Here is a 26,609-nt window from a genome sequence, read left to right as displayed (position 1 = left end):
GGCTGACAAGGTCCATACAAGGGGCTGTGTTACCAAAAGCATCTCGAATGTTACACTTAAAAAAAAACGGGATTCTCGTGACGATTCGGTTCGGTCTCACCCGTGACCTCAGCACTCAGCACGGTTTCTGTGTTATTTAGTCACATTGGGTTCGCACAAAATATCAAGCATTACATTTCCACTTTTACCCAGAAGATGGTTCTCACAGACGTCTACTTTCCCACGTGAGTGACAGAGGTTCCCAGCAAAGCTGGTCCAGAACTGACTGATTTTCATTGAAGGCTATTTTGGGGGATGTTATGTTCACAATATCTAATGACCTTGTTATTGAATTACTGTGTCGAGTATTATTGTCACAAATGAGCAAAGTGAGGATCGTCTGAGCCGGGATTAAAAAAATACATTTTCATTTGGGAAATGAACAGGATCAAAACGTTTGTGGCCAAAACCTGAATCCCCCGAATGTCAACGATCACGGTGTTTAGTCTGAACAAATATTGGACTAAAACCCCGGGTTCAGCCGCAGGTAAACATCGCAGCGCTCAACGAAGAGAGTAGACATTTGTGTGATCATATTAATAATGCAACCCATATCTGCATAATATCAAGGAGGGAAATAACCACAGGTGTTACATGCATAAACACATCGAGTGCTGAGGTCACACCTGGAAACAGTGATAGGAGTCCTTTACATGCGCTGGAACTGAAGGCTCAAACATAAAGCTCAGCATTTCCACAACAAAAATAAAAAAATGTTGGCTAATGCTGCCGATTAGTTCATGTTGCTAGCAGGCATCACTTCAAGATGAGCAGTGACGTACAGTAAAACTCTCCCCGGACTTTCTGTCCCTTTAAACCAGCATGATGCAATAAAAGTGAGGGCGTCATCTCATCATGCGCAGAAAGAAAAGACCTAAAAAGAAAAAAGTCTTCAAACACTGGAGCGGTATCAGCCTCGTCGCACGAAGATGCTTTTAAGAAACCAGCCCTCATTAGTGCAACTACAGTAAGAAGGAAAGCTGTGACGATGAAGCTGATGATTATGATCATGATGATAGTGATGATGATGAACTGTCAAATGTGAAGTGCGTCGCTAATGGATGGTGGATGTGGAGAGGAGGAGGAGGAGGAGGAGGAGGAGGGGGAGGAGGAGGAGGAGAGCATTGAAGATGTGACACAGAGGCGGTGAAGAGAAAGGCAAGAAATCCCTTAAAGGGATGAAAACTTGGAGAAAAACAACCAAACTTCTTTGTTGTGAAATTCAGAAATTCAGTTGTTTCATTTTCTTCATGCTCATAAATCAAAGTTATTTCGTAAAATGAATCCCGAGATGATTTGAGTGTTTTGGAGGAATGGTGCAAATCAGAAGGAACGAAGATAAATGTGCTCCGATTGTGTTTGTGATCACGTCACATACCATTTTCTGCATAAATACTGCATCAGATTCCTCTTATTACCCATCTTTTTTATGAGTACTTATTGTTTATCATGGTTTTTCAGCCTAATTTTCTTGTACTTAACCCATATATATATATATATATAGTTGGATTATTACAAGGCTTCATGAGCCCAAATTGTCAGATTGGTTGTCCCTGCATGGGAGATACATGTGATTAATAACGATTGCTTTGAAACAGCTTTTGTTTTTCTTTCACGTTCACATATAAGTGGGAAAGATGCAAGAGTCCCACGCTCAACTCAACTCAGGTTAGTTGTAATTCTCAGAGGTTTGATGAATAAAGGCCCAGAGCCCCGGGAGACTCCGCCGCCACCATTATGAGGCTTTTATAGTCTGTTTTTAACCGTTCAGTTAAAAAATGGTGAGGAAACATTTTGTACTTCACTTTGCTAAATACAATCTAATCTCTTTTTCTTTTTATATTTTTCAACAATTAACAAAAGCCTCAGTCACAAAAATTTTCAAAATCATTGAACGGTTTTCTTCTTGCTACATGTCGAACCAGTAAAGGTTTATTTTGGCCTTCATGCCAAAAAGTCCGGGGACCATAAGTTACTTCCACCTCACGTCTAAAACCGGTTGAAAGAGAAAAGGAGGACGTGAGGGAATTAGTTGATGAAAGAGATGAGAAAAATGGCGCAAAAAGACAAGAAAGACAAAACTCTAAATGGGCATGATGCCGTGAGCAGAGACAGACAGGGAATCAGGAGATCAAGATTTTTGTCCCGAAAACATGCTCTTAAAGCTACAGCGTGCAAAAGTCTGCCTCTTGGTGACAATATTATCATTACAAACCCATACATGAATGCATTACCCTTCGTTAATATGAAAACAACAACGACAACAACAATAAGAAGAACAATAATGAACTAAATCAGATAATGGTACATGTCGCCTTGATTTGAAACCACCTCCTTAAACATTAAGGAACTGAGCTGTATGACGATCCACCAACAGGCTGCTGGACACACATTGAGCGTCTCCCACTTCAGGGAGCAGTGGTCCCAGATAGTCCCAGCCTCGCCCCGCTTTGTGTGCTTGTGTAAAGATGCACATGTGTAGAGGTGTGTGCGTACAAGAGAGGGAGAGAGGGAGAGAGTGAGAGAGAGAGAGAGAGAGAGAGAGAGAGAGAGAGAGAGGAAGCAGGCTGATAATAGAAAATTGGATAAGTAGGAAGTGTAGAGAGGGCGATGTATGTGTAAATGTGTTGTGTGTGTATGTTTATTCAGAGTCGCTCCTTCGTGGGCACCCAGATGTAAGGACCAGATTGCTCCTCGATGATCTGCTTCACCTGTGCGTAAACTTCTTCCAGAGTCGAGCCCTGGACGATACCTGCAATCACAGGGATGGAAGGGTTAATGAAACAAAGTGCCATCTCACTATCTATCTATCTATCTCAAAACTACGGAAGAGGAATAGGAGGAATGTTTAAAAAAGAAGATAAACAGGTTTTAGCTCATAAACACAGTGCAGCTATCATCACTATAAGGCCTTTCGCTTCACACTGACTTCTTTTGGAGAATGAGGGAGATAGGCACGGATCCCAATAAAATGTCTAATTATTAAAACCAGATGTCTCGACGCAGTAAGCAAATTCTGTGACTTAAGATGATTATTTCGGCGTCCACGGACAACAGATGACGGATGGACCAGAGGAGACAGACGTCTCCCGTTTGTATTTAATTAAAAAAATCTTGACATTGATGTTCAAGCTTTTTTCTTGCAGTGCATGACGATTTTTTTTTTTCTTTCCTAAGTGGCTCTCATACTCTTCCATACAAAATGCATGATTTCCCCAGCCATCATCATTAATTCACCAACATAGTCTGAAAATGACGTTTCCTCTTTTCTTTTTTGAGCAAAAAGGCAGCTGAGGGCTCTTCAGGTCAGCGTCTCAGTGTTTTACGTTCTTTACTCTCAACGGAGAACGGTGACCCCCGGTGGATGACTTTAGAACAGCAGTTACTTTTATCAAAAGTAATTACAGTTGACATCCCTTGTAATTTGCACCTCGTGTAAGGTAGGAGCTTGTGTAAATGTAGAGCTGTACAGCATGTGGGTGTTTTTCACAGATGACTAACCGGTGAAGTACTCTGTGAACTCCTGCTCCAGTTTGACAGCTCTGTCAAAAGTCTTCCTCGCCTGCTCCTCGGTGAAACGCTTATTCATCTCTCTGCAGCAACAGAAGAAGAAGAGGATTAGACAAATAAGATGCCGCAACAAGATACAAGCTTAGATTTAAAATGGGCTTTTCCATGTCTTGCGATAAACTTAAGTGACCCAAATCATCTCACACCGAGGTCCGTTGGCGATGACGTTATGACTTTAGACATTCGTTGAAATGGAGCTGAAATGCAGCACGAACTTCGTTTGTATTGTGTTTCCAATGATGCCTCGGAAAATAAATATCTAAAAATGAAGTGTCTTATGAGCAAGTCAAATATACTCTATGACCACATGGATTTGACTGGCCTGGACCAAAATGTATTATGTGTCACCGTGTATATTTCATATTTATATAAATCACGTTAACTGGATAAGACTGTATCAGCTTTATGACATAAATAATCTGTATTTTTATCACTGAACTTATAAAAGAATTAAAAAAAAACACCTGCAGGAACTGATTAAGGTATATTAAGGTATCATTTATTGCTATACAGTCATGATTTTGTTAGATTGTGGGATTTAGATTTTATTGATATTTTGAATAATGATGCTGCAGTTATGCTTCTCAGCATGGCAATGAGGTTCAAAGTTTTTGTTTCTATCCCCACTGTATGAAGAGGAGCTTGAGGAGTTGAATAAGAGCTGCCGACGTTGGCATGTTTAAGACTACGTATGGTATTAATTAGCCTCCGTCCACACTGGGTTCAAATATGTATTTCTATTGATGACAAAGCCAAATAGAGGCTGACACATGTACCTTGTTGTATATTAGGGTTAGAAATCAACACATCATGTTTGTGTTTAGTAGGTGGTCTTAATATTCATGTTACTCACAGGATGTTGTCGACATTGCGCGGTCTAATGAGGATGGCGATGGGATGGAGGCCTGCCATCTGGAGACGCTTTATCGCATTCCCTGATACATCCAATATGCAGTGTTTACCCTGAGACAGAGAGACACCGTCAGAGACATGCAACGATCAACTTCATGTCCTCCGCCAGCAGTCAGTTGCTCTGCTTCCTTTGTTGCCGGCAGGATTCGCCCCTCCTTTACCACGTTCTAGTCACCGTGTGTCAGTCAGTCTCACCTTGTCAGCGACCTCTCTGACGGACTGTATGCTCGTGCCGTACAGGTGATTGTTGTACTGCCCGGCCTCGATGAACTTGTGTTCCTGGATCTCCTGCTCCATGAGCTCTCTGGAGGACATGAAGTGGTAATCTCTGCCGTCCACCTCATAGTCTCGCCGTGGCCGTGTTGTGTCTGACGAGGAGAGTGTTCACACCGGTTACGTTAAAGTAAAACAATGTCTCAGACTGTGTACATTTCTGATGGAAACCACAACTCAAAACATTAAATATATATAACCATGAACAGACTAATGTATTGATGGTGCTATTCAAAAGTGAGGCACCAATGAGAACTTGATATAAATATGAAGATGCAAACAAAGTTCAGCATCATGTGAACTGTAGAGCAGCCACTGATTTAGCCTCAATGCATCTTTGGAAGTGTTCAGTATCGCATCATTTTCTTCTAGTTACGTTGAAGCAGACGTTGTTGATCATTGTAATGTGACTTGTTCTCAGATTTCTGTAAAAAGAAAAGACACCTACTATTTTCAAAAGTTTCAAAAGACTTTGGCTATGCCCACATAAAGCTGGGACATTTCTTAATTAACACAAAATAACACAGTATCTATTTAGCCTTCATGAATATGGTACATCGGGGAGTGATGACCAAATGAAGCGTCAGTAAAGCTTCATGAACCACTAGATGGCACTGTGTGTTCAACAAATGTTTGAAAACACACTTCATTGCCAGTCTTTCAGACTCAATCTGCAAACCAAGAGCGCCATCTGGTGGAGTCAGAAAATATAGAAAGTGGTTCAGGAATCTTCATTGAAGCTTCATTTGGCCGTCACTAACATCAGGGGTGTGCACCGTAAGGTAATTACTACGAGGAATCTATACTAAAGCTGCTGTTGCAGTCAGAGGCATTACTTATAATTATTCACCACATAAGCCATAGTTCAGACTTTGATGTGATTAAGGGTAATATTCTGAGATGATCAGTCGAAGACAAATGCATGCAGACTGAACGTGCAAATCTATTTGTGTGAGCTTATAAGCTTTTTCTTTTCAATGTTCTGTAGAAATGTATCATTTTTTTTTTATTATTATTGTGGCGGTTGCTAGGATCCAGGCCTCTCACCCAAAGGAACTATGGGTAAAGGGACGGGGTTTGAGCTCTCCCGCGCTGGGGCTTTTGTGGGCTGTTCCAGTCCTGTTCTGTGTTCGCTAAATAAAGTCGTGTTCCAAGATTCAGCTCTGCCTCATCCTTCGTCCTGCCACATTGGTGACCCCGTTATGGACATGTTCGAGGAAGTAGAAGACTGCGACGTTGATTCGTCCTCGTCTCCTCAGCCGCGCCGGACGGCGGTTTTCGCTGCGGCTCAAAATGACCCGGCTTCGTGATTTGTGCATGTCGAGGCGCTCTTTCGACTGCGAGGAATCACGGAGGATGAGCAGAGGTACTACTTGACCATCGCAGCTTTGGACCAGCAGTCCACCAGGCGAGTAATCCAGCTCCTGCGTGCTCCCCCGCGGCTCGGAAAATTCACCGCGCTGAAGCAGCTCCTGCTGCGGAGGTTCTGCCTTTCTGCCCCCGAGAGGGCGGATAAACTCCTCTCCCTGCCTGGGTTAGAGGACGGCTCGGCCGTGGACTTGATGGACGACATGCTGTCGCTGTTGGGCGAGGACGAGGGTGGATTCCTTTTCCCTCACTTGTTCCTGCGCCAACTCCCGCCGCCAGCGCGCGCAGCTTTGGCTAACTCCTGCTGTTTGGCAGAAGGCGACTTCCGTGGTTTTGCCGAGGAGGCGGATCGAGTTCTGCTGGCGACAAGGAGATTTGCGGTACAAGGTGTGAAAGCGGAGCCCCCCCAGCTGGTGACGGAGAACGCAGACCCGGCGGCGGTGGCCGGAGTCGCGGCCCGGAGACGACGCGGGACCAACATGTGCTTCTTTCATCAGCGTTTTGGTGCCAAGGTGCGACGCTGTGTCCCTCCTTGCTCGTTCGAGGTGCCGGGAAACGCTAGCGCCAGAACTCAGTAGCAGCTGTGGGTGCTGGTGGACGATGTGAGCTGCTTTTCATCAAAGACTCGGTGTCAGGGAAGCGTTTTCTGGTGGACTCTGGCTCGCAGCTGAGCTTCCTCCCTCCAGCCGGCACGGATTTGCCGGCCCGGGACACAGGACCTCCGTTGAGCGCGGCCAACGGTTCCCCCATCTCATCTTTTGGCAATAGGTCAGCGACTGTGTGTTTCCACGGACGCCAGTTTAAGTGGGACTTTGTGATCGCCTCCATTACTGTTCCCATTATCGGTGCTGATTTTGTCTTTGCTCATGATTTGCTGGTTGATGTCGCGAACCGCTGGTTGATCGATGCAGTGTCATTTGCTACCTTTCTGTGTGAGACCGGGGGACCTGGGCCGTTAACCCGCGCTAATTTTTTAGCATCAGAGAATGTGTTTCAGCATTTGTTGGGGGAGTATCCGTCTTTGACCAAGCCTGTATTTTCCACCACGGTGACAAAGCACGGCGTTGAACATTTCATTGCTACCACGGGCCCGCCGGTTTTTGCGCGCGCACGTTGCTTTGACCCGGAGAAGCTAGCTATAGCTAAAGAGGAGTTTGCCAATATGGAGCGTTTGGGCATCGTGAGGCGTTCTAATAGCCCGTGGGCCTCACCGCTTCACATGGTGCCGAAGGCAGACGGGTCATGGCGGCCATGTGGAGATTTTCGCCGCCTTAACAATATCACTGTGCACGATCGCTATCCCGTTCCGCATATTCAAGACTTTTCTGTGCGTTTGGCAGGCACATCTGTGTTTTCTAAAGTGGACCTGGTGTGCGGTTATCACCAGGTTCCTGTGCGCACAGATGATGTCACGAAGACTGCAGTGATTACCCCGTTCGTCCTTTTTGAGTTCCTGCACATGCCTTTTGGCCTTAAAGGGGCAGCACAGACTTTTCAGAGGTTGATGGACTCGGTGCTGCGCGACCTCGCTTTCGTGTTTGTTTACCTGGACGACATCTTGGTGGCTAGTTCTTCAGTTGAGGAGCATTTGTCACACCTAAAGCAAGTTTTTCAGCACCTTGAGGAACATGGCCTTATTGTCAATCCTGCTAAGTGCCAGTTTGGTCTGCCTGTGATTGACTTTTTGGGTCATCGGATTTCAGCTCAGGGTGCCATTCCGTTGCCTTCTAAGGTGCAGGCGGTGACAGATTTCCCTCGTCCGGCCTCTGTTAAGGCACTTAACAGAGGCCGGACATGATTAATTTCTACAATCGTTTTCTTCCATGTGCCGCCCACCTTCTGCAGCCACTTTATGGGGCTTTGCGTGTGAAGAAAGGCTCCGATCCAGTTGACTGGACACCGGATCGTGTCCAGGCTTTTGAGAGTGCCTAGACTGCTCTTGCTGATGCAGCTCTTTTAGCCCATCCAGCACCTTTAGCACCCGTCTCTTTAACGACTGACACGTCTGATATAGCAGTGGGGGCTGTGGTGGAACAGCAGGTGGCTGGAGTTTGGCAGCCTCTTGCATTTTTCAGCCGCAAGTTACGTGATAGCGAACGCAAGTATAGTGTTTTCGATCGTGAGTTGTTGGCGTTATATCTGGCAACTCGTCATTTCCGTTTCCTTTTGGAGGGTCGTTCATTCACAGCTTATGTGGATCACAAACCGTTGACCTTTGTGATGTCTAAGGTGATGGAGCCGTGGTCTGCTCGCCAGCAGCGCCATTTGTTATCCATCTCTGAGTTTACGACCGATATTCGACATGTGGCTGGTAAGGCGGATTGGATCGCTGTTTGTCCGTCTCGAGTGCTTGTGTGTCCCGTGCATCTGGGGGAATTTTTGCCTGTGAGTTCTGCGCCGCGACCCCGGTCAGACGTTGGTCCATTTTCCTCCAGCGGTTTTTCGGCTCCGGGCCCCGTTCACCACGGTTTTCCACGGTCGTTTGTTCCGGCGGAGCTCAATTCGGCCCGCCTTGCGTCGTGCGACATGACGCTCACCGCTCGCCCTTCCAACCCCAATATGATGGCTGACGAGGTCATGTGTCCGGCCCAGGTTCCCCGTCGTGGTCGCCCTCCTTCAAGACCCTCTGTGTTTTCTCCTCCTCATGGACGCCCTGATCGCCGAGTTTCATCTGAGGTTTCGCATGAGTGACAACGCAGCCGTTATGGCCGACCGTTAAAGCCTCCTGTGAGGTATTGACTGGTTTCCCAGATGTGCCTTCTGGGTGTTCGGGGGTTGCTAGGATCCAGGCCTCTCACCCAAAGGAACTATGGGTAAAGGGGCCGGGTTTGAGCTCTCAAGCCCGCGCTGGGGCTTTTGTGGGCTGTTCCAGTCCTGTTCTGTGTTCGCTAAATAAAGACGCGTTCCAAGATTCAGCTCTGCCTCATCCTTCATCCTGCCACACTATTTCAATTTCCTGGATATGAAGGAACCACATTATCTAGTCTGGAAATGTCTTCAAAACATCCATCCAATTCCCTGCAATTTACTATAGTTTTAATATAAAAACTAAAATGAACTCAACAAAACATGGAAGGTAACTTTTAAACGTACCCCCCCCCCCCCCCGAACCTCACCCCAACGTCCCAGTGGGACCTGCTATGGAGAATCTATGTAGCCTGTCGAGCATGTGGATGGATGATATGATAATTTGGAGGAACTCACGTGGGACGCAGGAGCCAAACTTGTCAGGGAACTCAGAGATGAGGTCGTCGTTGACCCGATCCTTCATTGGTCCGAGTATGATGACTGGCCGTGTGTAATTGACTGAAAAATAAAAATGATGTAAATCCTTAACTAGAACAACTAATGCATGGTAAAGATTATATTTCATCATTTCATATGATCTCAGATAATCATTTATTTATAACAATTTTCTGTAGTGACTGTTTATTTAGCACCCTGATAATAATTAATCCTCAACAAGCTGCAACTCGTCCTGTTAAAATTGGATGAAGCACATTACAAGCCGACAATTATGCTGAATTACATATAAGATATTCAATCATCACAATTTATGAATCGGTTTATGCATTTGCAGCCTCACAATTCCTTTTTGCAAGTTTAATATGTTGAAAACCCACAATACATTTATATTGGTCTGCTGGATGCTCATAATAAACACTTAAATCATTTTTAATTGGCACAACTTTCTAAGGTTTCTAATGTGTAATTAAAACACATCTTGAACTTTGAAGTTTTATATATTTTGTTTTCAATTAAACCCTATGTGAATTCGGGGACTTTCTGGGAACAACATATAAACAAAAATAATGGGAATACAAAGGTGAGGGTGATGATAATGAGCAGTCATTCGCTTACCTTCCTGTTGCATAACAGGCTGGTAGGTGAGGAAAGCTTCCTCCTGACCTGCTGCTTTAGAAAAGAGAAAAAGAACAACACAAACTCATAAGTGATGGATCCTGGACACCGAATCACACATCTTGTGCTCTCCTCTACTTTTGGAACAAACTTCTTCAACAGCTCTGGAAAAGCAGGCTGGAGAGGCAGAGAACAACTTGCACACAAACACTCACATGCACAGGAAACAGCAAGAATCACAGCACACAAACACGCATGTGTATGTACACAGGACACACTCGCAAGAACACAGAGAGAAAACACACACACACCCACACACCCACCCACACCCACACACACACACACACACACACACACCCACACACACACACACAGAGAGAGAGAGAGAGAGGGAGAAGCTGAGAAGTAGCTGAGGCGTGATAGAAGAGAAGGAACGGAGAGAAAAGGTGAGAAGGTAGAGAGAGAGAGAAAAAATAGAAAGCGTGAAAGACAGAGTAGGGGCTAGACTTACAGGAACTACTCTCACTATCGCTGGTGCCAGAGGTTACCAGCTCTGGAAGGACAAGACAGGTCTTAGTCAGCAGCACACACACATACAAACATACAGATACGAAGACAAACACACACACACACACACACACACACACACACACACACACACACACACACACACACACACACACACACACACACACACACACACACACACACACACACACACACACTTGTTCTCCGTCACACATTCATGGACATTACTCATTCAGCACAGCCACCCCCAAACCTTTAGTTTATGAAACGATTAAAGTGAACTTCAATGTATTATTTTTTGTCATGAAATTAAAGAAAAAGTGGTTAGTTCATTATTTAGGGTTAGATAGTTAGGTGTTAGTTAGTTAGTTCAGTTAGATAGTCATAGATTAGTCAGTTAGTTCATTAGTTAGGTTAGATAGTCAGGTGTTAGTTGGTTAATTCATTAGTTAGGGTTAGATAGTTTAGTGTTAGTTTAGTTAGTTAGTTAGATCATTAGTTGGATTAGATAGTTAGGTGTTAGTTAGCTAGTTCATTAGTTAGGGTTAGATAGTTAGGTGTTAGTTAGTTTGTTAGGTGAGGATTTCTTTTTGTGAAAAAGGAGAAATCAGAGACAGTTGTGAGAGTTTTAACAATTCTGTCCAGTCTCAAATTTCTTTTAAAATACTAGATTTGTAAAAACAAAAAACAAAAACAACTCACTCATGTGTCTGTTATCAAACCAATGACACAAACAGGAAATTCATTGCGGAAGGTAGACACACAATTTTCTTAGATTTCTTGAAGTGGCATGAACGTCATTAGTTGTGGCCAGGAAATTTTATCTTGTATTATTTTTTAATTTAAACTCAACTGCAGAAGTTTTGGCATTGGAAAAAAATTGCTTTTCCACATTAACCATCCCCACTTCAAATCTCTGATTCCATAGACACTGGAGAATAAGCTGTGAGGAATCAGGCCACAAACCAGGGCCAAAACAATTTAAAGACCTCAGTCTGCTCCAGGCCCTTGTACAGAAAGAACACATTTTGCTGTAACTTGTTACTTTAGTATGTGGATTAATTGAAGGCTTTATAACTGACTCCGGTTTCTTCTATAGTCCAGATAACATATTTTTTCTTGAATGTCATGTGAAAACTGAGCTTACATGTGTAAAACTGATGCCTCTTTGCTGTGAGGAGTTTAGATGTTTTGGGCCAAATCGGTTGTTTTTCTTCCGCCTCACTAGGGAAAGTAGTTGTGCATATGATGTCGCCTTGCACAAACGCAAACTGATGCATTGTTCACTTCACTCTGCATCCCCTGCAGTCATTCCCTCCAGTGAATTAAAAAATACATCTCTTTATTGTTCACTTTGCAGAAGCTTCACTGAGACTCGGCAGAACATCTAGTTACATATTCTGACCAGTGGGTGTCAGTGATGGTGGGAGCACCTACCTTTATCATCCTGATCCTGGAGAGAGAGAGAGAGAGAGAGAGAGAGAGAGAGAGAGAGAGAGAGAGAGAGAGAGAGGAGAGGGAGAGAGAGAGAGAGAGAGAGAGAGAGAGAGAGAGAGAGAGAGGGAGAGAGAGGGAGAGAGAGAGAGTGAAAGAGAGACCATTATTCATTATTCAAAAACAATCACAACAGCAGTGTTTTGGTATCTGCACTAGCCAGCGGTCACGGACGGTGAATCTCCTGACTTATGCTCTACTTTAACTACAAAGTCTTTCTCACTCCGGAAGTGTGTGTGTTTCTTTGTGTGCGTGTGTGTGTGTGTCGGAGGGATCATTTTTAATTATCATCTCCTCGCCATGCGGGGTGGCTGATTGCAGCGCTGCTGATTCATGCGGTGTGAAGAAAACAGAGGGAGAGCGTGAGCTGACAACACGGCGATATCAATAGCTTGTGTTAAACCTGTGTGTCAGATTTCATCATCACGCCGTGTGAAGTGTGATTCCAGTCACGTTGTCGTCTCGCCTCTAAACTCAGACTGGATCTTTACAACGAATGCCATGCAAATATTGTATATTCTTAATGTCGTCCTGAATTAACAGTTAACATGGAGTGTCGCTCCGGCAAGGCAAAGGTGGTCTAACCCGGCCTCTGTGGTTCTAAAGCTTCATAAAAAATACTATTTTAAATGATCAGACAAGTTATTGTAGTGATGTTGCAAATAATGATAATAACATGTAAAGAAGCACAGGGGCGGGGTGACTATTTCCCAGTGGTTTTGTTGGATTGTAATGAATGTGGCTGGTGCTTATATTGAGTAACCTAGCAGAATATGTACAACAACTAAACAAATTCAATTCATCTCTGGGATGTCACCGACGAACAAAGACTAGGGGAAGGTTGTGGGAGTCCAAGGGTCAAAATACATACAGATACAAATACAGATACATACATTACGGACACACTGTAAAATTAAACTTACAACCTTATTCTGGTGTTTCCTGAAGAGAATATACCAATCTCCTGAATAATATTACATTCATTGTAACAAGGGACGCACGGTGCAGCAGTGGTTTGCACTGTTTGCCCTGTCAAGACCTGCCCTTCGCCCATAATAACCTCATTTTTGAAGCACTTCATGCCTTTGCATCAGTATATTTCACCCACCTGATCTCAGTGTATGAGCCTTGTCAGCCTGACGATCTGACAGCTTGACGTCTTCAAACATGAAAACTAACGCTATGCTTTAGCAATGCTGGTCGATAGCCTTTATTTAAAGACCTTTTACATTTGTGGATGTTTTGTTTTTGGTCACTTCATATTTTTGTTTGATAATCTTGTATTATGCGCTTCACTAATAATAAACTGAAGCCACAGTCCTATCTTGAATGCATTAAACAGACTTTTTTTTGAAGAACTGACCTGCTGGAGATTTGTTGAAGCTGCTTTTATCCACTGTCACACATAATCAGAGTTTGGATGAACATTTTTCATGTTTTCTCAGCAGTACTTTACACAAGATGCTCTTAATGAGACACTGATGTGCCTTTAGAGGATTACTGAGACTTCATCTTGCATTTTCCTGAATTATTTAGCATTTCTTTTTCTTTTGTTCTATTTTTCATTCGGCTTCACTCTTAGTGGGATTACAAACAACACTGACCAAACACACAGTCCCATAATAAAGTACTTCACGTTACAACTACTGGAGCTTCAATGTTTTCATACTTTTCAATGCACATATAGATAAACATTTTATTTCCGGTTTGTCAAAAAATGGGCGATGAGGGAGTGATTTGGTCCCTTTTTTTCAAGGTATGTGACAAGGTTGTGAATATTGTTTGTGATTAGACTGTGTCGTACTGTGGTTGCCACCATATTGAAAGCTTAATTTCGGGTGTTTTTTAAATGTTGTAATGGTTCAGGAGATATGGCGATGAAGTGTACGCAGGCCAAAGCCTTTCAGCAGTGACAGGATAGGAAATGACCATTTTGCTATCTATGAAGGTTTGAATGAACTGTAAGCTGGGATTTCCTAACATTTGTGGAAATGTATCCTAAAATTAGGGTTTCATTGGGTTAAAGGCAACTTTAGGGCAACTTGTTACCTACCGATCTGTCCTGAGACCTTGCCGTTCTGACCGTCTTTAGCCGTGATCTCTCTTTCTTCTCTGCCCTGCAAGGAAAAGAGTGAAAACAGTAAGATATATGAGGAAGTAGGGGATGCAACAGGAGGATCAAACAGCCAACAGATCAAAATGCAATAATCTAATATGTAAAGACAAAAACTTTATATCATTTAATTTCGCTTCATTTTATCACTCTGGATTTGTGTGAATGAGTTTTGTATGTGTGCATACATTCATACATATGTTTGTAAATGTAAATGTAAACGTAAATGTATGTTTGTAAATAGCTTTCATTCTATTTTTAATATTCCTTTTCATCGACCATTTATAAAGCACCTTGAATTGCATTTTATTGTCTGAAATTTTATTGAATAATTGCTTTATCAATTGATTGATATTAATGCATCTGAAATGCCAACAAGCACCTGTGGAACCAATTAACAATAAGCCATGAACAATATAAAAAAAAAAATTCCCCTCTCGCCCTCCGCGGGCGGTCACCTGTTTTTATATTCCAAGCTCGGGTCCTCTACCAGAGGCCTGGGAGCTTGAGGGTCCTGCGCAGTATCTTTGCTGTTCCAAGTACTGCACTTTTCTGGACTGAGATGTCCGAGGTTGTTCCAGGGATCTGCTGGAGCCACTCCTCCAGTTTGGGGGTTACTGCCCCGAGTGCTCCGATTACCACGGGCACTACTGTCACCTTCACCTTCCAAGCCCTCTCCAGCTCCTCTCTGAGCCCTTGGTATTTCTCAAGTTTCTCATGTTCCTTCTTTCTGATGTTACCATCACTTGGTATTGCTACATCCACCACCACGGCTTTCCTCTGCCCTTTATCAACCACCACGATGTCTGGTTGGTTCGCCATTACCATCCTGTCTGTCTGTATCTGGAAGTCCCACAGGATCTTGGCTCGGTCATTCTCCACCACCTTTGGGGGTGTCTCCCACTGTGACCTTGGGGTTTCCAGACCATACTCCGCACAGATGTTTCGGTACACTATGCCAGCCACTTGGTTATGGCGTTCCATGTATGCTTTCCCAGCCAGCATCTTGCACCCTGCAGTTATGTGCTGGATTGTCTCAGGTGCCTCTTTGCACAGTCTACACCTTGGGTCTTGTCTGGTGTGGTAGATCTGGGCTTCTATGGCTCTGGTGCTCAGATCCTGCTCCTGTGCAGGATGAGGGCCTCTGTGCTGTCCTGTAGGCCAGCCCTCTCTAACCATTGGTAGGACTTCTTGAGATCAGCCACTTCAGTTATGTTCCGGTGGTACATCCCATGTAGGGGCTTGTCCTCCCATGATGGTCCCTCTTCCAGCACCTCTTCATCTCGCCACTGTCTGAGACTTTCGTTGAGTATGTCATCCGTTGGAGCCCTGTCCTTGATGTACGTATGGAGCTTGGATGTTTCATCCTGGATAGTGGCTCTCACGCTCACTAGTCCTCGGCCTCCTTCCTTACGGCTAGCATACAGTCTCAAGGTGCTGGATTTGGGATGGAACCCACCATGCATGGTAAGGAGCTTTCGTGTCTTAACATCCGTGGTCTGTATCTCTTCCTTTGGCCACCTTATTATACCCGCAGGGTACCTGATCACTGGCAGGACGTATCTGTTTATTGCCCTGGACTTGTTCTTGCTATTGAGCTGGCTTCTTAGGACTTGCCTCACTCGCTGGAGGCATTTGGCCATTGCCGCTTTCCTTGTTGCCTGTTCAAGGTAACTGTCCTCAATGTCTGCTATTGTTCCTTCTGGGAGTGAGACTCCTTCAGTGTGGACTACCTTGCCTCGCTTTGTCACCATCCTACTACATTTCTCAAGCCCGAATGACATCCCAATATATATATATATATATATATATATATATATATATATATATATATATATATATACATACATGAACTAAAAATGTTGGGATTTAATTAACGTAATTCTTGAATTCTATGTCAATTAATCTCAATGTGCTGTTTTATTTTTAAAATAAATGTTGAGTAATATTTAAGCACAAGAACGCAAAAGACGTTTCACTCCTGAAGACTCTGCTCACTCCCACCGCGGAGACATTTTATATCTCCCGAGTTTAAATTTAGATTGGTCACTTCCTGTGCTGGACCACTTCCTGCTGTGATCAAATCAAATGTCAGAATTTCAATTACGGTGAATCTTGGAAGACCAGCTTGAAAAAAATAAATATATACATATACATATATAAACGAACATGTCCTATCTACTAGAGCCCCCTCCTGGGTAAGAATTAAGACGAACTGAAAGTCAATGGAAAAGAGAAGGAACGTAAGATGTGGGACCAGAGGAAATTGGTGAGGGCAGTTTGAAGGACAGACAATTCTCTGAGAGCAAGAAATGAAAATGACAAGGGAATAAAGAAGAGTGCATAATAATAGGATGTGGGAGAGGAAAAGATGAGTAAGTGGAGAAGTGGATCAGAATAGCATCACTACGGAGGAAGAAAAAGTGAAATGAAATAAGGAGCAAAATAGTTAAATGACGAGAAAAAATTTAGAATAGATGGTCAGACAGGATGAAAATAATGACAAAATAAGAGGAAGAACTGGGTGGTGTAAATGAAGATGGAGATGATAGGGTGGGGCAAATGAGAGACGAGATCAGAGAGACAGAAGTGAGGGAGAAGAAAAGAAGACAAAGAAGCTGGGCAGACAGACAATAGGTTGATAGCCGAGGGGATTCAAAGGGCGCATATGAAAAGACTTAATTTCGCTGATTAACTTTCCACACAAAATCAGTCATTATCAAATCATCATGGTCTATTGTCGTCATTCCAATATCCTGGATTTTAGCGACTCCTGTACAATCCAACACTGTGCGGGACGTATTGCAATATCTTTAATACTTTCTGTAAACTCTGCTAATACCACAGCTTCAAACCTTGTGTCTGAGTACAGTTTTTGATGAGCTTCAATTCGCCAGCCTCTATTTGATTATCACTGTCTATTAATACACCGTCCACCGAGCTCGTGGGTAACACTCCCTCGCTGCTCCTCTTCCTCGCTCCCACTCTTTCTCGTTGCCTCCGGGCCTCTCTTTACTGCCTCGAGAACTCACTTCGTCACTTTCCAACCTTGCTCTTAATTCTTCACATTTCTCCGTCCGTCATCCCGCCCCTCTACGTCACCCTCTCCACCAGCCAGAGGTGGGAACACGACTCGCTCTAAACTGTCTCCTTCTTCCACCTCGATATACCTCTCAGTCTGCCACCTCCTCCACCGAGGACGGAAAACGTGGGAGGAAGAGGCAAAGAGAGGTGAGAGGAAGGAGGATTTCTCAGCTTCCATCGCAGGGCAACATTTGGCTGAATCGACATAATGATGATGGCTGCAGTGACGTGAGCCAGGAGATAAACGACACTCCATAAAAAAAAAAGTCATAATAACAACAACACAAATAAAAAGGGCTGCCAAGTGTCTTTGCAGTATATCTGCACCGAATATAGTGTTTGGTGCAGGGCACAACATTTCCACTAAAACTCTGTATAAACTGTAGATATTGGATTCTGAGGTGCAGAACCCAAATACCAACATAGAGTTAAGATAAATATCAAGATAAAGTAGGCAATAAAGGGAATCAGACATTTTTGACCAATATTTTCAGATTATGATATCAAATATTTCTAATTAATTTACTACATACTAAACAAGAAACGTTCAACGCTTCTCTAGTAACAGGACCCCCACATTTCTGTTGACTTGTCTCAGTTTGTACTGTTGCGTCTCTCCCTACTGCTCCAATTGTTATTACTAATAACTGCAGTGTCCCTTGTTCCAGTGTTGTCTTATGTTGTCGGTCTTCCCTAGTATGTGTTTGTACTGGAAGATAATATGTACTGCTGTGAGTATCAGGATAATGTGTAAATCCTGTTTAAAGGAGCCTGCCGCTATCTTTTTACCAACCGACGAGAACAGGTTATATGTAAATTCACACTTTAGCCACAGGGATGATGTATGCTATAGTAGGAGGGGTGGAGGTCATGTGGAGGAAGCGACAGACTCTGCTTCTGTCCTGAACCCATTCCCCAATGAAATGAGAACCAATAAAATCCACCGTCCGCATCTGTTTGTGACAACCGTGAACTCTGACCTCCTGCGGCTGGGGATGACCCCGACTTCCGGGCAGTTGGGGGGTGGGGGGCTGAGGTGACGGGCGGGCCACCACTCCTCTTCACCGACGCTGCTCACGTGGAGGATGTCGCCGAAATTGAACTGCAGGGCCTGATTTGGTGCGCTCAGATCTGCTGCACTCCCGTCATAGTCGAACAGCGCCCTGCAGACAGGAACAAACAACACGTTCGCTAAGACGCTGGGAGACATTCAATAAAGGACAGACGCAGACGGGTGAGAGTCAAAACAGCCGAGGACTGCTCCTCTACGCCATTAATTCATTGCCTTATCTGTGTCCACCTGCTGATTTGCATACGTACACAGTTCTACACATCTGTCTCTGTGAGTTGTCGGCCTGTGCGTCACTTCTTTGCATGTCGTGTGTTTAAACAGCGACGTGTCTCTGTGACCACAGAGATCCGAACCATCCAGAGGGAACAGACCTGGGAAAGTAGGCCAGCAATGTGTGTGTGTGTGTGTGTGTGTGTGTGTGTGTGTTCGAGTCCAAAGGAACTAGAGCTGAAATAACCAGCATCCCCTAAAGTCCCCACTGCCTTCATCAATAAAACAGAACAGAGACAGAGAAGGAGAAACCTGACAGTGAGACAGAAGGAAAATCAGACAGAGAGGGAGACGCAGACAGGCCAACCGAGATCCTGGGATCAGCGCAAAAACAGACCACCTCCTGACTTATTAATGCAATAATATAGATGGTGAAAGAAGGACAAGAACCCAGGACACGGCGGTTTCAGTTGAGCAACAACAATGTGACCGTCTGAATCAGACTGAATGTTCAGGAGCTTCTGTCTAATGTGGAATAAGAGTGGAGATGGAGTTAGACAAAATACAAATCAAGTCACAGTATTTGAAACTTGTAAGTATATCTTCGATGTATTTTGGCAGAAGCTAATGGTTTTTCTTTCTTTTCTTTTTTTTTTTTTTTAAAGCTAAATCAAGTTATGCTCTCATAGTCTCATGATAAATAACACATAACTTGATGTAACTTTAATCAATATTAAAAAAGACTTTTTTGAACACCATATGGAAATCAACCTATCCATCCATCCATCCATGCATCCATCCATCCATCCATCCATCCATCCATCCATCCATCCTGACACCACATTGTCTCTTTAAGCTGGATCCTGCATATAATCGATCACATACAAAAAGGTGGCTTACACAGTTTATTTTTTAATTTCCTTCCTGAGAAAATGAACCATGACTTATTACTGAAAAAGACAATCTCCAATTTAGGTTCTTAAACCAGATTACATTATGTACATTCAAAGAAATTATTTACAAAATGTACACAGTTTACAGTGACATGTAGAGATATTTATGTTTTTATATTCCCAAAATATGAGACTGCAGAAGGGAATAGAAACTGCGGTGAAGAGTAGTTGCACACACCATGAATATGCCCGTTGCATGTCACTCTGATTAAAGCCATTGCCATGTAAGTGCAACTCAAAATCAATTACTGGTCCTCAGTATGACAGGTGCAGCTGAAATCCAATTACTCGAATGAGGGGGCATACATTAATTGCTCCAGCGTGCCTCAGAAACTCAAAATTACTTTACATACTGCATTAACCCTGTGTGTGTGTGTGTGTTTGCATAAGTTGGCCGGTAGAATTTCCCGTCTGGAAATTTTAAAAGCCGAATATTGTCATTATGCTCGGCAATACACTGATATGATGATTCTGCTATGAAATGTGATTGAGTGAGAACGTGATGATGCATGCCAATGCGGATATTTCAATAAAGGCCGCCTTAAAACGGGAATGTAATCCTAATTTATTGCCATTGTTACGGATTAGGCATCCGAAATCTTAAGCAGGCCAAAAAAATAAAGATAAATACAACACTAGACGAGACAACAAGAGATTTCACAGCAAGCACACTGATGAGGAGAACTACTGAGCCCACATTCATAAATGTGTGTCTGAATCAATTACCTGCTCCGACAATTGCAGTCATCTCAACTCCTGCGCAGAAACCTCAGAGGATTTACTCCAGAGGGGAAACACACTTTAATTACCACAAAGTGCTCGTGTCAGAAACAGTGGCTCCTTTAAACATTCTGTGTATTTGGCACAGACCGCAGCCGACTGTTCAAACAGCACTGCGGTACGATGTGATACTCGTACAATATCACTGTGCTTCACTTAAAAGCTGAAAACACCTGGTGAATTCCTTTTCAAAGTACTGATCTTTTTCAATCTCACAGACACAACTTTAGACAAATCTTTTGCAGGAGAAAAACCAAAATGGCACAACCTGCCAGTTTTTACCTGCAGCAGAACTTATTTCATCACAATAATAGAGATGGGGCAGTTTTACTTTATCATAGTTTGGAGATATGTTTGATTCCTACCTTTTTTTTTGGGGTGGGGGGGGTAAAGTTGCATTTTATGTTAAGTTGAAAATAGAAAATAGAAATTTGTTTTTAACATTAAACGTGCTCAGATAGTTACAGTTTTTACACTTTTACTATAATTGCTGATAATTCTGAGGTTAAAAAACAAACAAAATCACATATATACATAGTCATATACACATGTCAAGGTTATTTGTCGATTGCACCAGAATTTAAGACTTTTACTATTTGTGTAGCATATAGCCATTAAGCATCCTCCGGTTCAGCCCCCAACCCCCATGAAATAAAATAGTTTAATAATTAAGTAAATGCCTAAAATGACAAGTCATACCACCGTTTATTCAAAAAGGCCCCTGAACTAACTGACACCATCACTTTCCTTTTCTGGAAGTTGATGTCCTGGGGCATTTTATAATGCTTGAAATTAAGATATCTGCAACAGGAATCAGCACATTGTGGAGAAGTATTACTTTTCACCGCACAATGTGATCCTCACTCATGCCTCAAACCCAAATGAATCAGATTTTGTAGTGACTGCATTGATTGTTAGAAGGTATATAGGAGTGAGGGCACAGTGGAACGGACTGACATTAAACAAACTGATGGAATGAAGAACCATATAAAATACACCGTGTTTCTTTCCAAGGGAATCGTTCTGCAGTGAAATATACAATTACCGGGCCAAGTTATCGAGCCATACATGGAGCTTAAAATAGATCACAATGGAGTGAATGTGAAATGAGGCAAGAGAGGGGAACAGAGTGAACACACACACACACACACACACACACACACACACACACACACACACACACACACACACACACACACACACACACACACACACACACACACACACACACACACACACACACACCTTTAACACCAAGGTGAGTAAAGCATGTCGCTTCGTACTTTGGTGGATTTTCCTTTGAGGAAAAGGTCAGGATGCTTTGTACGTATCATATATAATTTATATTGGACAGACGCACACACACACACACACACACACACAACACACACACACACACACACACACGGTATGTACGGGCATGGACAACACAGCAACAGCCCACAGCGCAAGACATCCCCAATCTGTCATGGACCAACAACCTCAGCTCTGACCAATCAGCTGACAGCTGGAGGCAGCCTTTTTACCATTTGCAGCCTGATTGGTCAATCCTGGCAACGAGAAACAGGGATTCCTTTCATGGCATTGATTTATCATGTCCCTAACTGTTCAGTATATAACCTTGAAACAGTCCTGGGCTGATTTTCACAAGAAAGTGTCGCTGAGATTCAGTATCACAGCACAATAACTTACAATGGGATGTTCATAATTACTACCTGAGACACAGAAAGGTCTTCATTATATCTAGAGTCATATACTCATATGATATTCAGTCCCTCTTGTGTATTTTAATGAGTAGCCTGGTTCTATCCTCTCCAGGTAGATATAGTATGTGCCATGCCCCTAAACGAGACGTCACATTTCCTTCTACCATCAGACAGCAAATATCTGCTGCAACAACGGTCAGCATCCTCGCACAGTAGTACTATGAGGTACCTTTAGATTAAAAGCTACATTCAAGTATTGTACAAAGCAAAGGATAATGCATTACCGGGGAAGATCCATGGAAATGTTCTGTGAAACAGTGAGTGCTTATGATTTTAGAGGAAAGCTACATTTCAAGATTCATAAAGTGCACATTACTCTGAAAGGGTTCTGTGTCGCCATCTGTGAAGTAAAGCTGTGGAATAAAGTCGGAGTGGATATAAAATAAATATCAAATCTAATTCAGTTTAAAAAAAACAACAACAACAAAGGACTGATTCTTGAGAAGTACAATAGTTCATCTTTGTGAGGGTTTGCTTGTTCAGTGGAGAAGATTGCATCAAAAGCTACCAGAGTTTATTATAAGCATCTGTGAAACTGTTGGCGTTACATTGAGGCGTAAGAGTCTTTGGGACTTGCATTCAGCTCAGGAGTTTGATCCTGAAGCAATCAATCGATATGATAATTGGTAACTGACTCTTAACAATAAACGTGAACACGTACCTAAACGAGGTGTTTTTCTATGTTTGTGTTTCTATCTGTTCATGTTTTCATGCACCTCTCTTTAAAGTACAGAGAATCCTGTGGTGAAAGAGTGAACTGCAGTGAATTCACTTACAGGCTTTAAAAGGGGGAAATCATTACAGTTTGGACTTCGGCTTACGAAAGATTCATTCAGTTCACGTCGCTGAATTTGGAGTAGAACAGCATTCAAGTCAACAATATTTTTCTTTATGAATGATCTATGAATGGCCTAAATGAAAGTGCAATTATAAACACACCTGTAGGAAAATTGTGATCTGAAGGGGTCTATTTGGATGAAATTTCATTCTGAACGAGAGAGTTTCAACCTGAAACAAATTACGAGCTAAGTCTATCATTTACTGCACATACCATCCACAGCTATTGTTTCCATGCTTGTGTGACACGTATGATCACCAAGGGATACTATGCTTATGCTATTTATTTTTTTTACTTTATTGATACTGCAACAATTATCTAAATTCTTATATGAGGATGTTACTCCCACTGTTTACAGAACACTGCTCTAAAAAAAATTGCTTTAGATTATAGAAGATGCCAGATCTAAATCAATAGCAAAAAAAAAAGGAAATGTGACCAAAACATTTACATTTTTAGTTGACTTCCCTGAATTATTATTAAGGTATATTTTACAGCCTCATTGTATGGAAATGTATTACAGAATAATTAATAAACATAAAACCCTGAATAAATACATTTTTTGTTATACGTACCTTTATTATTATTGATTTAGAATTTAATTAGAAAAAAACACAACCCCCCCATGAAAAACATTGTCATCTCTTTAACAATCCCCTACATTTACAACATTTATATTTGTTCAGTTTTGTTCGTGTTTGCTTGGTCTGAAAACAACTAAGTCAAACTTACTTTAGGATCTTAAGACATTTTTATGACACAAAATCTGAGGGTTTTAAACACGACAGCATCTATGGCAGTAACCAAGTCAGCGATAGGGGGGGATATAATGATGTTTAAAAAGTGATAGACAGGCCAAATCTCTTTACTAATAAACAAAACAAAATAAGAACAGTGGGTAGACTCTTAATTTATGTTAATGACAATCAAGCCGCTGGCTGACTATCCTTGAATTTAACAAGCATGATGTCAAGCAGCTGCAATGTCCCGCTTCCTCACAACAAGCCAGCAAACCCATAACAGCCAAAAAGGAAATATTTAATAAAATAAGACAATTTTAAATAAATATATAAGAACTGAATCAAAGCAATAGGGTTTTGACAAGAAAACACTTTTTTTTTTTTTTTTACAATAATTAATTTATTTTATTTTGCGACTGTGAAGCACTTTGTGTGACTACTGTTCTTAGAAGTGTTATATGAATAAAGTTAAAAAAAAATACACGATAATGTTTCTTGTTATAGATCAGAAAATGACGCCAAACCTCTGCATAGGTTGTGGCTTTGGACCTGCTCTCTGTCTGAATTAACATGTGTAAGTGGACAGTGTGTTTGTGGGTCGTATCAAACCAACTGAAGGTGTCTTATATATCAACAAAAACTTTACTGGAAATATTCTTTCTTTTGGGCAAATTAACAGTGAAATTGTAGTTCGCTTTGATTTGAAAGCTCCCGGTGGGACATGAAAGAGAGAATGGGGTGATTCAGAGGTCAGACAATAACACGAAGGTCGAAGGACACACACACACACACGCACACACATAGGGTTTGAAAGGCGATGGAGGTGTTTGTGTTGGGGGAGACAGCTTCTGCCTGGCAAACTAATTGTGATTTCAGATGTGATAACTCCTCTTTTCAGCGTCTCACACACAGACGGCACAGAGTCGACGGCTGAGATAAGACCTTCACCTAGTTGTGTTCCACTGAAGGACACTGGACAATCAGTCACCCATCTCTGTGTGTGTGTGTGTGTGTGTTTGTGTGTGTGCATGTGCGCGTGCGCTACCTGACGTAAAGTGTGCGTTTCTGTGTGGAGCGGAGCGACGTGGAGCTGGAACTGACGCTGCTGGTCATCATCTGTTCCCTCAGGTCATGGATCTTCGCCTCGAAACGACTGTACTCTACAGGCAACACAAGGACACACAAAGAGGAAAGTCAATGTCAAAGCCCAGCAGACTCAGGAGGATACATGTTTCCCCCAACCTGTGCTGTAGACTTTGCTTTTACTTCAACACATCCTGGCTTTAAATTAAATATTTATACAGTAACGCTTTCTATAATCTAGCTGTCATTCCACAATCTGAACCACTGAGTGACAGTGATTTTTCCACTTCAGTCGTCTTTGCTCGGCAGATCAGGCAGAAGAGCAGAGCGTGAGCAAACAGCCAAAAGTGTGGTGAAGGTTCACTCGCACGGATACCCAAATTCCCCACAAACGTCTGAGACACAAGTGTTCAGGGGTGTCATGAAAATTGCAAAAGTTTACTTTCCATTGTTGAGAGCAGAATGGATTTAGCGCTCGATTGCCCTTTTCTCTTCAACAAACACACAACTCCCAATGCACAGGCGCGTACGCACGCACACAGGCATTCACGGATATGTTGGCTCGTCACGTATTGAGCTGTCGACGGATCCTTTACAGCCATAATCTAATAGTCTGTTTGATGTGAATGTTAACCGCTGTTACATCAGGCCTGATGCATGTGGATGATATTACCGACACAAATTTACACACTCTCTGAGTGAGTGAGAAAAACATCTCCAGAATCTCATACAAATGCACTGTGCTGAAAATTAAAAATGCAGTTTGTTTATTTGTGTATCAATTACACACGGGATTGAATGTCAAGTGTGTTAATGATATCGACGCTATAACAAATTACCTTTGATTTAGTGAATTGGCATATTGTAAACTGTTTGAACTATATTTAGCTTATTAGATAAAAAGCTATAGTGGGAATATGTTAATCAGACTTGCTGATCAGGGATTGATCAACTGTTGGTCTAAAAGGAAAATGTATGTATCCATCGGTAGTATATGTACCTGGGTATTAAAGGGGTCATATGATCCAGCTATTTAACATTTTCACATGGTCTCGTTGGTCCAAAAACATTGTATTCAATGTTCATTGGCCCAAATCAAGCTTTTTCTTGATTTTCATCCATTTCAATATTGGATCATAGGAGCTGCATTTAGAATCTGCTGTGTCTGTGTGAGCCGGACTGGCTCCGCCCACACATGCACACTGTGTTGACGTCAACGTCACGGGCAGCCAAGGCAGAGCTTCAAGCCAGACACCACGGCACACCCTCAGAAGTCTAGAGTAGTTCTGCCCTGCCTGGAGGAAACCTGTTTTGGCAGCAGAGGCGGGAGCTTTAACCGGATCCATGATCACACACAGGGATGTTGGACAGAGTCGTGTCACACATTGTGTGTGTTGTTTTCATGACCACAATTGAACTTTGAACAATTTTTGCTCTTTTGCCGAAACACAACATATTTATTGCAAACAAACTGGGATCGAAACACATTTCCAACAGGATGACCAATTAGTTTTTAACTGCATTCTCACTCAGTAGCACAAATTAAATCACACCAACACACATTCATTATTTTTTTTTTTTTCTTTCACAAACCGGATCAGACCCACACAACCTGTACACAAAATGCATTTTTAAGAACTGCACTTTCAGTTTAATTGCCAGGAACAACTGTATACTCATCTCCCTTGAATGGCAAGTAGTAAATTGCCAGAGAGCAACCGGTTGGCCAATCAATGCAAAGTGCAATGATTTGCTCATACACTCAGCACAGCTGCCCTGTGCTTTAGTATCATTCTGCTAAATGCAGAACAAACACTTTAGTTTCTGACCCATTTTGTTTCTAGTGGCCATAAAAATGTCAGTGGGCCTCTTTAATTATAAATGTACATTATTTATGTAAATGAACAAAGTGGAAAAACAAAAGA

At 42.5% G+C, this 26,609-nt stretch overlaps 1 protein-coding gene across 2 annotated transcripts in view; it reads right to left on the bottom strand.

Annotated features, from left to right (window-relative positions):
• Positions 1-2,684: 2,684 nt before the first annotated feature.
• LOC308137460 (disks large homolog 4-like) overlaps positions 2,685-26,609 on the bottom strand; it is a gene marked incomplete at its 3' end in the record, with an annotated part of 123,502 nt that continues 99,577 nt past the window's right edge. Inside the window, exons 14-24 of one of the 2 annotated variants that reach the window (XM_080506163.1) lie at positions 24,647-24,761; positions 18,223-18,405; positions 14,099-14,162; positions 11,989-12,004; positions 10,535-10,576; positions 10,024-10,074; positions 9,367-9,468; positions 4,717-4,889; positions 4,463-4,572; positions 3,541-3,632; positions 2,685-2,791 (exon numbers count right to left, since the gene is read on the bottom strand). In XM_080506163.1, coding sequence (XP_080362289.1) covers positions 2,685-2,791; positions 3,541-3,632; positions 4,463-4,572; positions 4,717-4,889; positions 9,367-9,468; positions 10,024-10,074; positions 10,535-10,576; positions 11,989-12,004; positions 14,099-14,162; positions 18,223-18,405; positions 24,647-24,761 — 1,055 coding nt within the window. The remainder of the gene's footprint in view (positions 2,792-3,540; positions 3,633-4,462; positions 4,573-4,716; positions 4,890-9,366; positions 9,469-10,023; positions 10,075-10,534; positions 10,577-11,988; positions 12,005-14,098; positions 14,163-18,222; positions 18,406-24,646; positions 24,762-26,609) is intronic. The other variant, XM_080506164.1, reaches the window with a different exon arrangement.

Source organism: Blennius ocellaris (genome assembly GCF_963422515.1).
Source record: "Blennius ocellaris genome assembly, chromosome: 12".
Classification (NCBI taxonomy): domain Eukaryota; kingdom Metazoa; phylum Chordata; class Actinopteri; order Blenniiformes; family Blenniidae; genus Blennius; species Blennius ocellaris.
The sequence above is the reverse complement of the archived record's forward strand: the minus strand, read 5'-3'. Positions and strand labels throughout refer to the sequence as shown.